Raw genomic sequence first — 12,208 nt, 5'->3', positions numbered from 1 at the left:
GTCAAGCGCAGCGATCTGATCCGCGATACCAAAGTCCCGTTTGTCTTGCCATCATCGAGTGCGAGGAAGCCGAGAGTGGAAAGGCGGTAGTCAATTCCGACGACGACGACATCGCCACGAGACGCGAGTGCGCCCCCATCGTACAGCGACTGGCTTCCTGATCCACCCGTGAATGCGCCACCATGGATCCAGAACATCACTGCCTTCAGACGCGTCTTCGTGTCTGGCGATGGAATAAAGGGCGTCCAGATGTTCAAGTGGAGACAGTCCTCGCTGCTGGGGTTCAAGCCTGACCCGAAACACGCAGGAGCGTAGTTGCGCGCATCGATGGTCCTGTTGCCGGTGTATGCAGTAGGGTACTCCCACCGGCCCGGAGGGTCGGCATATGGAATGCCATAGAACTTGAACGTCGTTTGATCCCGAAATCTAGCAGAGTATCAGTTTGCATATTGGTATGCCGACGGGAAAGTCTCTTACCCGACGATCGTCAAGTCCTGAGACTTCACCGTGAGCGAAGTCTCGGGCTGGGCTAGTGCTTGGAAGCCGGCGCTCTGGGAGCACAGCACAGGCAGCTCTCGCAGACACGTCAGCGAAAGGCTGACGGCACCCTTAGCATTGACAATCTGGCAAAACGGTCCCGAGCCGGCTACCCAGAACTGCTGGGTGGGAGGGAAGTTCTTCTGGAATACTTGGTACTGGAGCAGATGCGCCAAGTCAGTCGCAAAGAATGTCTTGTTGACGGGCAGCAACGTCTCTCCAAGGGCTGCGCAGGCACGCGACGCGTCAGGGTGGAGGTATGAAGTTGAAAGCAAGAGAGCGCCGTGGTGGGTTGATTGTTCATTGACTGCAGTGCGGCCAACAGTCAGCAATCGACACAGGGCTGAGGCGGACGGAACTCACCGTTCAGGTCATTATTGTACAACAAAGTGATGTCACTTCTCACCGACGATGACGACGTTATAGCAAGACCAGCATGAGAGACCAAAGGCAACGCTAGGAGACGCACAACGAGCCTGGCAAGCGCGACACCAAACCCCATCGCGTTGATGTCACCTGGTTGTCGACTGGCCAACGAACTACGATGACCTTAATATATGAATGACTGAGGAAGAGTTCCATCACGATCACGAGAGACGATGAAGAACGAGAAACCATCATGTGCTCCAGCATTGGGTCGGCCCTCGCGCTTGAAACGGAGAGCTAGTGGGGAGGGCAATTCCAACATCAACTTGAACAGCGTCAGCAGGTACGTACTCATGGCCCGACGGTTGTTTTTCGTCTCGAGTTGGTGCACATGAGATCAGAAAGAGAGGTCATAGCCTTCTAAGTCTTAGTGTCATGGGATTTCCGCTTCGATAGGGGTATGTGGAAACTGGATGGATTTGCTGGCGGTATCATATGGGCGGCCAGCCCGGACCGTCATGCCGTTCGGAAGCTGCCGGCAGAGTCCCTTGGACGTCCTGATGAGAAGGATGCGATCTCATGAAGCAGTGATATAAAATACACATGAAGGGGGGAATGGTTGACTCGTTCCTTTGTCAAATGCATCATGGAAAGTCCAGAGCAGCAGTGCCACCTGCACATACCGTACCATGTGAGCTTTGGGCCCACGGCGCTCCTATCCGGCAGCCTGTGATTACGGTCAAGGCTGGATCCTGTAACGGGCCTATATTTCCTGTACCAAAGGCTGTCGCCACACTGGCTCGCCTTTCTTACATTGCTATCATCATGCGACTATCCATGATCGGCACCTGTAACGGCTTCAAGTGTTGTCGTCAACAATGTTAATGTCCAGCTATGGTACTACAAGCGTGGCTGGATCACTGTTCCACGTCCCCTCTCAAAGGTGGAGAACAAACCCTGGCTATCCGAAAAAAAAGATATACAAGACTCAGCTACAGTCTGAGGCGGAGTGCAGGATCATGACAATTCACTGCTCTGATACAATGCACAGGCGGAAGGAATTGTAGAATACTTGATGTAGTACTATATCGCATTCCCAAAGTATCGTTCCCCAATGCTGTCTGCATCACGGCTTTCAGCGTAGTCGATGTAATTTGAGATCAAAACACATACCAGAGACAGCTTGTTCGCTACCAACCGGTAACCTCGAGTAACCCCCGCGAATGTAAACCACGTAGAGCCTTCTGAGTTCCAAGCACCACCTTTTGCCAGTCGTAGCTAGGCTTCCTTCTCAGATCATAATGAACAGAAATTCGCAACTTCACCTCCTCGAGGAGCGGGAACCGGTCTTGTGTGATGATTCTGTCAAATGCTTGCAGTCGGAGCAGACGCCGGTTGTTCAACGTCGTAATGCGAGGCAGGTCGTGCAGCCAAATAGCGATTTTGCGCAAGGTACCCGACGCCTGGGAAAGCATTCCAGCCCCTGCGAGGCTGAGCGCCGGGTGGTCCGTAGGCTGTTTCTCGTCGCCGGATGCGCGGAAGTAGATGTTGATATTGATCGACTCGAGTCTCGGGCAAGACGCGAGGTTGAGGCTTTCCCAATGGCCTAGAGAAACATCCGGTTGTACATAAGCCTGTGATGCGAATTTCATCAGAGATTTGAACATTCACTCACTGTCCATTGGGTCCTTCCAACCATCCCGCATAGATGCTGAGGGAGGAGACTTCCCGCTGACCTGCAGGCTCGTCAGACCCTGTCCAACGCGAGCAAGGAGCTGGCCTATGGCAGAGACTTCGGAGATGGTGCTGCATTCGACTTCGAGATCTTGCAAATATCCCGGCTCGAGGCTTTTCGTGAACGCCTCCAAGAGCATTGCTATGAATTTGCTGTCGTCTAAACAACTTTTCCATAAGCGTAGTTTCTTCGTCCTCAAGGGACGGTGGAGGCTTGAAATATCGGATGGTATGGGAGCATTGATGTCCCACCCTGTGGGCTCTCCGTACAAGGAGTCGACATCGAACATTGACAGGATACGGAATAAGCCAGAGATAGAGGATTCCTTAGATGAGGAGGTAGTTGTTGAGCCGAAGGACAGTTGTTCAAGACGGAACGGTGCAGGAGGATCCTGCTCGGCGTCTGGATTCCGTCTCGGAGCAGATAGCTGAGGCGTTTTATACACGAAATAGCCGAGCCTCAGGGCTGTGAGATTGGGAAGCAGCTGCGTGAGTTCCAGCACGGTGTTATCGTCGATCGAAGTCAGGGGAGCGTATCCATGCTTTCCGACTTTCCGTGTGGCGCCACTTAGCCTGATGCTGCCAGTCTTCTCGCAGATTTTCGGGTTCGCGCGCAAGAATGAGAAGAGGTGGTCGAAGGCGTCGATGTCCCGTACAGATAAGGCATTGCGGAAGTGATGCTCCAGTGACACCGCACGGAGACAGTGGCACACGAGCGTGCACGTCCGGATCGTCCACGTGTCGGACTTCACATGAGATATGATCATGCATAGGAGTTCGACTGGTAAGTCGCAGATAGTGCGATACTTGCTGGAGCGTGCGAGGACAGGCGGGGGCTGGCGGTGGTTACGCCGATTGTGATGGTTGGAAGGAGACATGCTGGCGCCTAATCAATCGCTACTGAGGCCTTGTTTGATGCAGTGCGCTGCCTCTACAAGTGCTCAGATAACATGTTTCACTGACATAGGAGACCTGTGTAAAGGGTGTTTGTCGGAGTTCGCCAGACCACGGAACTTGGGCTAGAGCAGCGCCGCTAAAGGAATCATCTCTACGAAAAATGTCGGTGAGGCACTGCGTTAGTCGGGATCGAAGGACCCATCTGCGCTCCCCGTGCTACGAATCTGCCACGAGTTTATGCTGGTCGTTGCGTGGCCGTAGAGCATGGTATTCATTGTTTCAAACTCTGGTGTTCTAACCTTGGCAACGCCAGATGAATTTGAGCAACCAGTGGGCTGGGACTCGGGGCCTGAGCCGCTGACGTTCAACAACATGTATCTGCGAGAACGGAGTGTTGATTCGTGTGCTTTGCTCCAACGGTCCCTCTTAGCCGTCCTCCCTCACTTCAGTATCCAATTTTGCGCCCAGTGGGATCAGAAAACGCATTAGCTCAGAGCTTATACACGTCCACTAGGGAGCGTTTCCGTGCCATTCCTGAGCAACAAATGATATGATGTGAGGACAAACCTTCAGCCTTATCCTGCTACCGCCTCTCCATATCAGAACATGATCGCCGTATACAAACTCGACCACATCGTTTCGTCTGCCTTCCCGGGACTACGTACACCCCGACGTGATCATCGCTTTACCCATAATATGTCAGCGGGAAGCCCAAGAACTCGCACTGCTCCTGCTGTCCAAACGGAACCATCACGCTCTCCCACTGTAGCTGCTGCACCGGCTTCCCATGCAAATTAGCCTTCGTCACCGGTTCCCACTTCCGCTGGGCCGCCAACTGCTGCGCCGTGCTCGTGAACCCGCGGGCAGCAAGGAAACCAGGGTCGGGGTTCGGGTTGAACGTACGCGCGAAAGAGGACCAGACGTCAACGATGCGCTGCATAAACGGCAGATCTTGATTGTCGCGGTACGGACGATCGGCAGGCATCGAGCCAAAGACGTAGTATAGTTCGCCGGAGTGACACCTGCGCGTTCATGTGGTGTGGCAGGGAAGGATGTTGAGAAGAAAATGAGGAGCAGGCCGATGAAGAAGGAAGAACATCGGGTGAATCACGAACGATGCATCAGCAGGATGGTACATGTGCCAACCATAAGAAGAACGCACTTGAAGTATTCCGCGGATGTATCTCCGAAGGGGTGCTCATTGGTAATGGGCGCTTCGCACGTCGGAAACTGGGGGAATCCATATCGACTTAGCATCACTAGTCTTCTATAGCGACCTGTCAATACTGACGTTAGGATCATATCCCGATAGCTGGTAACTCCTGTTGAACTCATAAAACCAAACACTCTTGAAGAGATTGTGCGTGACTCCAGAGAACGCCGTCGCCTGATCCAGACAACGGAATTCGACGTCTGTTGTAACGCCAGCAGTTATGTTGAACACGTTCAATGTGGCGTTCGCGCCGGACGGCTCTGGGAACAGTGTGTTGTTTGCGACAGTGGTGCTGAGGGACGCGCCTATGAGTCCCTCCGTCAAGTTCCCGTCAGTCTATCCTTTTCCATAAGCATGCTATGGGGAAAAGCGTGGAAAGATATTCTCGTACTGGGTACCCAATAAAGGCGGCGCCATCATCGCGCATGAAGCCCATCATTGTGTGAATATCAGCAACTGCGCCAGAGCCGTCCACCGGAAGCTGAGTGTGAACGACATATGTTCCGTCGACCACAATGAATCTGCAGTACTGTTAGAAGGCCTTTTATCAATCGTATGCCGTGACGAAACAGAACCTACCGAGCTACGGTTGGGAGATTGACTACTGTGTTCGCATCGACACCCCTGAGGCAGAACAAGACGTCGCTGGAATCGCTACAATTGACCGCAGAGACTATGGCGTCCGCGACGAGCGAGACTTCCGCAGCAATGGTGTAATACAACGAGTACGTTGTGGCATAGTTTTGGCCCGCGAGATTGCTCTCTGGGATCGCTGCAGCGTACTTTCCGATCGCCTTCGGAGAGCCCATGAGAGCACGAACGGACGCAGCCCCCGCAGACTGGCCGAAAATCGTGATACGGTCCTTGTCGCCACCGAATGCAGCAATGTGCTCGCGCACCCAGTCAAGCGCAGCGATTTGATCGGCGAGTCCGAAGTTCCCATTTGTCTTGCCATCATCGAGCGCGAGGAAGCCGAGCGTAGAAAGTCGATAGTTGATCGTGACAAGGACGACATCACCGCGAGAGGCAAAGGCGTTGCCATCGAACGTCGGGTCGCTTCCCGTTCCCCCGGTGAACGCGCCGCCGTGGATCCAGAACATAACTGCCTTCAGAGACGTCTTCGTGTTTGGAGAAGGGATGAAGGGAGTCCAAATATTCAGGAAAAGACAGTCCTCGCTGCTTGACGTCGAGCCCGTCTGAATGCATTCGGACCCAAATTGCGCGCATCGATAGTCTTGTTGCCAGTGTACACCGTAGGGTACTCCCACCGTGCTGGAGGGTCCACATACGGAATGCCGAAGAACTTGAACGAAGTCTGATCCCGAAATCTAAGAAAGACTTGAGAATGGATTCCGACAAGACGGCGACATGAACACTTACCCTGTTATAGTCAGGTCCTGAGACTTAATCATCAGCGATGTTGTGGGTTGGGCGGCGGCTTGGAATCCGGCGCTCTGGGAGCAGAGCACAGGAAGCTCTCGCGAACACGTCAGAGAAGAGCTAACGACACCCTTAGAGTCTACAGTCCGGCAGACAGGACCCGAACTGGCGACCCAGAACTGCTGGGCAGCAGGGAATTTTTTTTGAAAGACTTGATACTGGAGGAGAGGCACCAAGTCGATCGTCAAGAACGTTTTGTTAACCGGCAGCAACTTCTCGCCAAGGGCTGCGCATGCGCTCGATGCGTGAGCGTGGATTTGTGGTGTTGAAAGGAGAAGAGCACTGCGTTGAGTTGGTTGCTGACTGACTGCATAGATTATTGCGATGGTCAGCTAGTGAGGTTGATGCTCGAAGACAACGCTCACGGTTCAGATCGTTGTTGTACAGCAAAATGATGTCGCTCTTCAGAGACGAGGATGATGGTATCGCAAAACCGCAAACAAGAGGCGCTGCCAGGTGGCCAATGGCAAGTCCAATCAACGAGGTCAAGAGGTGCATATCGTCGACGTCAGCTACAAGTTGACTCACAAGCATCCTTCTGATGGTGTGCTATATAAACGGTCAAACAACGCTTCCATCACGAGGGAGATAATGAGGGGCAGATGGCCACCGAGAGGACAAGAACCCAATCAGTCCGCATGCTTCAGTAGGATTCTGAGGAGGAACGTGGCTTGGCTGGAATTCAGAGCGTCAGCAGGCACGATGTCGGAGTTTCCACCTGTGCCCATATGACCCGACGGTCTTCCGTTGTTGTACGCTTCTGTATTCCTGACATTGTTTAGATTGTAAGATACGAGAATAGAGGGGCTTTGGAGCTCCACATAGCTCCTAGGCAGTCAGAGAGGTGAGAGTAAAAAGGAGGAGACACGGTTGTTGTGTTCAATATGCCATTCAACTTCGAGCCGCTGCAGTACGTGCCACCGGCGGCAGTTGCCGATGGATTATACTGAACGCCAGGCGCTAGCTGAGGCTCGGGCCGCCGCACGGCCGCGAGCATCGCATTCAGGGCCAGTGCGGGTTTCCCGCTTCTCATACTTCACGATATGACTCCCTCTCAAGATTTATCCTGTATTTCGAGCTCAATCATCCTGGTATCACATGCTTGTGTCAGCAGGGGCTCCTGTACCGTTATGTTCAGGCGTCAGATGAATTCGATCCTGAACGGAATAAGCATCCTGACTTGACTATAGAGAGTAGCGAAGAGAAAATACATGGGGCATGTCTTGACCAGTTCTCATCACTTCGGTTCACTTGCTCTCGTTAGCACTCTACCCGCCATGACGTCGGGCGTGAATTTTGGAGGCCGAAGAAGCCCAGCATCCGTGGTAAGTCAATGTGGAATTGAGACCGAGAGCAAAGTGGCACAAATTGTAGTGTGATATAAGATGGATCCGACAGTTCACCATAGTACATTCTCTGAACAATGCCGCGTACATAGGGAGTTCCTTATTTGTTAAGCCGCAACAAGCAGAAAGCATAGAAGTACTATATAGTGGCCGAAAGCCGGAAAGTGTATCACTATAGTAAGGGCACACAACTTACCATCCATTTGGTTCAGTAGACTGGAATCGCAGCACGTTCGCGTGAGTCACATTGACGATATAAATGGCGTTATCACCAACAATCGACTATGACGTTACAATGGTCAGAGCGTGTTCATATGCCATATAGATACATGCTAGTGTACATACCAAGGGGTGTCGACATGCGCACTTTCAATATTTGGTTACCTGCAGCAATCCTCGCGAGTGTAATTTTGGCAACGCCTTCTGCGCCTCGGCTACGACGTGCTGCCACTGACATGTTGTCGTTCGCTCGACGTTCCATTCGGGCTTGATAAGCAGCTCAACATTCTGTAGGAGAGGGAAACGCTTGGGTGTGATGACGTTCTCGAACGCTTGCAAGCGGAGCAGCCGCCTGTTAGTTAGCGTCGTTACCCGAGGCAGGTCGTGTAAGCGGATGGTGATGTTACGTAGGGCGCCCGACGCCTGAGAGAGAATACCGGCGCCTGCGAGGCTAAGGACGGGGCCCCCTGTAGGCTGCTTGTCCTCGCTAGATGCGCGGAAGAAGATATCGATCTTGATTGACTCGAGTTTGGGACACGACGTGAGGTTAAGACTCTGCCATTGACCTGCCCAAATCATCAGAAGAGGTACGGGGACTGAGATGAGGACATCGAAAACACGCACTGTCCAAAGGGTCCCTCCAGTCCTTTCGTTCTTGTAGAATGTAAGGTGCGACCCCCGCGACCTTCAGGCTCGTGAGACCCTCACCCGTGCGTACGAGAAGCTTGCCTAGGGCAGGCACATCGCGGACAGTGCGACATTCGGCGTCGAGAATGCGCAAAGCCCCGGGTTCGAGACTCTCCTGAAAAGCTTTCAGGAGCTTGAGTGTGCTGAACCTATCCGCAGAAGGGCGGCTGCCTAGCCGAAGTTCCTTGACATTCAAGGGGCGGTGGAGGTATGCGAGATCGAGCGCGGAGGCTTCAAACTCGTAATTTATCCAAGACGCGTCCAGCAGGTCAACGACAAACAGGGAGAGGATGCGGAACAAGGCAGAAGTGGAAGACTTGTGATGAAAGCTGTAGTGAGTGTGCGACCAGTGGGCCAACGACAGCCGTTGAAGGTGGAATGGTTCCGGAGTGTCCTCCTGAGCGTGTGGGGTCGGTTGGTGGGCAGATGTATACGGGGATTCGAATCTAAACTTAGAAAGCTCGAGATACTTGAGGTTGGGCAGCAGCTGCATGAGTCGGAGCACTACCGTGTCATCGATAGGCGTGAGGGGAAGGTATTGGTCCTTCTTGATATTCCTTGTCTGGCCGGACATCCGAAGGTCTTCGATCTTCGCGCAAACCTTTGGGTTATCCGCCAGAAAAGAGAGGAGGTGATCGAAAGTGCCGATGTTCCTGACAGCCAAGCGGGTGCCGAAGTGATGCTCGAGCGACACGGCACGGAGGCAATGGCACACGAACGTGCACACGCGCATCGTCCATGCATTTTGCATTGCCTCCACATGAGATATGATCATGTATAGGATTTCAACTGGTAGGTCGCAGAGTGTACGGCACTTGCTAGAGCGTGCGAGGGTGGGTGGGGGATGGCGGTGGTTACGCCGGTTGTGATGGTTGGGAGGAGCCATGTTGGCGCCTAATTGTGGCCGTTCAGATCCCTTTTGTCCTGAGGCGGGTCATCCTACTGAACATGGGTATTCTGTCTTCCGTCCCGAAGACTGAACTAGGCATCCGTGAATTAGATTAGGTCCAATTGGCGTTCAGGATGTGTTCTAAGCTGTTGAATCCATATCGGCAAGTATCTACCATCGTGTAGCTTAGCTTCTTAAGAAGCGCTTAGTACTGCGTTGCTTTACCTGATGACTTTAGTAACAGTAGATATAAGACATCTAGTGATTTTGGAGCACCATGAGTGACAATTCTACAGTTAAGGGCGAGCGGACGACCTACAATCTACCTAGACCCGAAGTTCTCGCACGCAGTCGAGCGCGATAGGAACGTCTACCGTGGACGGGCGATCGGACTGCATACAGTTTGAAAGTGAGGGGCAAAGGAGCGATTGCAGGTTACAATGCCGAAAAGCATCGAGTGCACCACGATACTATCAGATTTACAATCAAGATGCGCAGGGAAAGACAATCAAAACCGATATGTAGAGTACGAACATAACACAAGTCCGTATACCATTTCCGGAGAGCCAAACCTATACCACTACACCTCAAGACATCTCAACGTCGCCGTTCTCCGCAGCAGGCGCAGCAGCAGCATTGCCAGCGGAAGCGGTCGCTGGGGCGGCAGCAGGGGCGGCGGTGATCTCGTCCTTCATGAATGCCTCGAGCTCCTGATCGAGCTCCTCGGCCGTCTTGGGCTTCTCGCGCTCTTTCCGCGCGGGCGCACGTGCACTTGCTGCGCCGCCGCGCGCCTTGGTACGTACTGGCCCGACACCGCCACGTCTGTGAGGACAAAGAGACCCAGATCAGCAGGTGTATACGGGCGTCCGTGAAGACGACGTACGGGGCAGGTGCTGGCCTTGAGTTCGTGTCTGTCTTGCTCAGGCGGTCGAGGAGGGGGGGCTTCTCGATGCGGTTGATGAGCGAGGGTGTGCTCGCGTTTCGGCGCGTATTCTTTCCTGGAGGCGGGGCGGTGTCATACGCTATCGACATGGGTTGGTCTGCACGCATGAAGCCAATATCAGCACACCGTCAAACAGAAGGCAGGAACAGAAGCAGAAGCCGCGTTACTTTTAGCCAAGATCCCATCAAACTGCTTCTTCGCCCTCGTCGCCTCGGCGGGGGTCTCGAAGGTGATGACGGCGACGCCGGACGAACGGCCGCTGCGGTCATACTGTTGGGTTCACGCAATTGAGTTGAGTTGAAGGCCAGGTCGGGACCATGCAGGAGAGCGAAAGAAGGTCGGATCGGTGTCTCGTTTCTCAGGTGGACTCGGTGCATGCGGAGCTTCGTACCCTGATCTGTGGCTCACGGACTAACGTGCCAATCTGCCCAAATATTTGCTGCGGTAGAGACATGTCAGCACCACGCAGGAGACGAGCGCAACCGAGGAGAGCACAGAAAGGATAGGATGGAAAGGTATATGCGCGAAGACGACAAGGATAGGGGCACGTACACTCAAGTCTTTGGGAGTCACTTCGTAGTGTAAATTTGAGACAATGATTCTCGTGTTTGTGACCCCGTTAGTGGCCTTTGCACTTGCTGTGTTTTGTACTGCGCGGGGTACTCCGGGTGCCCTGTCGTGGAGCCACTGTCCATCTGCGCCTTGAGGGCGAGCAGCAGGAGCAGGTCGCTGTTTGGATCAAAGAGTGAAAACACGTTAGAGATGTCGCGCTATGCTGTTGAGCGAATGGGTGCTTACGCTGTAAGGCTTCCTGGCCCGGTCAATGCTAGCACGAGGCATGATGAACGTATTCAGAGCAGAGAGAGACGAGTACAGAAGGAGAGAGAGGAGTGTCTTATGGTGGCGGAGAGAGATGGCGGCGCGGGGCGAAGTCGCGTTGTGCGGATGTTAGGCGCACAAATTGAAGCGGCGACCACACTCCTGTCCACTTATGGTAGGTGAGTAGGTTCGCGACGTGTCCAGCCCCACTTGCTGGCTCATAGCCTGTTTGTGAGACAGCGCAGTCGTGGCCAAGGGCTTTGGTAAAGGATTTGAATTTGAAGGTAAGGATCTAATTATGGTGTGCTCTTTGCGCTCATGCACCGGGTATATGAAGGAAGAGGTCGGCGCGAATGCTACTAGTACTGACAGAACACTCAAAGATTACCGTCCGACTACGACACGGTGATAATACATGAGGCACAAATCTGCTAGAGGGATAAGGGGATTTATCCCAGTAGACCACGAAGCTAACGTGCGACTTTGGGGAGCTCGTTTATGGTCGAAATGAATCCAGGCCATGGACATTCGATAAGTTCCTTGAGCCTATATGTGACGGTCATTCAATCCGCTTGCTGGCTGATGAGCTAGGGACTCAGAGTAGTAAGCAAAGTATTACGGAGCTCTTGTAGTCCAACTGTCTCTCGTGATGTAGTTAGAGCCTCAGGTCATTTGAAGTCTACTTCACGTAAAGGGATGTCATGGGAGGGTAATTCGGCTGGCTGCATGGCGTTCGTGGGATGCCAGAGGGTTAGAAAGGACGCCGCTGACATGGGAATACACATTGATTTACGGTAAATATCGACACTGTAGGGTTCATGGCCACCTTCATATTTTTGGACACAGCCCTCATATCATAATTCGTCTATGGCCCCAATTGACGCGTATCGCAGAAAGTTTCAGCAAAGGATTCTATGGCAACGCTTTGCGGCTTCCACTCTGAAGAGGCTGCATGAAAGATGAGAAGTTTTGAGCGCGCAATCCGGCCCATATCTGACAATCGCGGACTGATTGACGGACGATGCGGCAGCGGAGCGCTCTACTCGCGTACCTCAGTGCTGCCACGGACGAGCTCCCTCCAAGTCACTCGTGCAAAGCGTACAGAAGTGCGTTCGTAT

The 12,208-nt window shown here is 53.2% G+C and overlaps 5 protein-coding genes across 5 annotated transcripts in view; all 5 read right to left on the bottom strand.

Moving 5' to 3' along the window:
• Positions 1-1,039, bottom strand: part of DICSQDRAFT_163177 (carboxylesterase from carbohydrate esterase) — a gene marked incomplete at both ends in the record, with an annotated part of 2,937 nt that extends 1,898 nt beyond the window's left edge. The window contains 3 exons of the mRNA XM_007369273.1: positions 30-426; positions 478-763; positions 901-1,039. Coding sequence (XP_007369335.1) covers positions 30-426; positions 478-763; positions 901-1,039 — 822 coding nt within the window. The remainder of the gene's footprint in view (positions 1-29; positions 427-477; positions 764-900) is intronic.
• Positions 1,040-1,712: 673 nt separating this feature from the next.
• On the bottom strand, positions 1,713-2,927 carry DICSQDRAFT_129205 (uncharacterized protein; the record flags this gene model as incomplete). The annotated part of the gene is made up of 4 exons (XM_007369272.1): positions 1,713-1,751; positions 2,077-2,181; positions 2,229-2,509; positions 2,579-2,927. The coding sequence occupies 4 exons, from the start codon at positions 2,925-2,927 to the stop codon at positions 1,713-1,715; spliced, it is 774 nt and encodes a 257-aa protein (XP_007369334.1).
• Positions 2,928-4,219: 1,292 nt separating this feature from the next.
• On the bottom strand, positions 4,220-6,685 carry DICSQDRAFT_157086 (carboxylesterase from carbohydrate esterase; the record flags this gene model as incomplete). Its single annotated transcript, XM_007369271.1, has 8 exons — positions 4,220-4,556; positions 4,697-4,764; positions 4,826-5,083; positions 5,139-5,268; positions 5,327-5,943; positions 6,000-6,075; positions 6,128-6,494; positions 6,553-6,685. The coding sequence occupies 8 exons, from the start codon at positions 6,683-6,685 to the stop codon at positions 4,220-4,222; spliced, it is 1,986 nt and encodes a 661-aa protein (XP_007369333.1).
• A 1,032-nt stretch (positions 6,686-7,717) lies between these two features.
• Positions 7,718-9,325, bottom strand: DICSQDRAFT_182887 (uncharacterized protein; the record flags this gene model as incomplete). The annotated part of the gene is made up of 3 exons (XM_007369270.1): positions 7,718-7,815; positions 7,879-8,318; positions 8,377-9,325. 2 exons carry the CDS (start codon positions 9,323-9,325, stop codon positions 7,903-7,905), a joined length of 1,365 nt encoding a protein of 454 aa, XP_007369332.1. The 3' UTR covers positions 7,718-7,815; positions 7,879-7,902.
• A 418-nt stretch (positions 9,326-9,743) lies between these two features.
• DICSQDRAFT_91511 (uncharacterized protein) lies at positions 9,744-11,164 on the bottom strand. Its single transcript, XM_007369269.1, has 6 exons — positions 11,070-11,164; positions 10,824-11,000; positions 10,663-10,710; positions 10,439-10,541; positions 10,212-10,368; positions 9,744-10,150 (listed from the first exon to the last, which is right to left on the bottom strand). The coding sequence occupies exons 1-6, from the start codon at positions 11,109-11,111 to the stop codon at positions 9,916-9,918; spliced, it is 762 nt and encodes a 253-aa protein (XP_007369331.1). The 5' UTR covers positions 11,112-11,164; the 3' UTR covers positions 9,744-9,915.
• Positions 11,165-12,208: the final 1,044 nt, after the last annotated feature.

The sequence above is a fragment of the Dichomitus squalens genome (genome assembly GCF_000275845.1).
Source record: "Dichomitus squalens LYAD-421 SS1 unplaced genomic scaffold DICSQscaffold_46, whole genome shotgun sequence".
Taxonomy (NCBI): Eukaryota; Fungi; Basidiomycota; class Agaricomycetes; order Polyporales; family Polyporaceae; genus Dichomitus; species Dichomitus squalens.
This window is presented reverse-complemented; position numbering and strand designations above follow the sequence as displayed.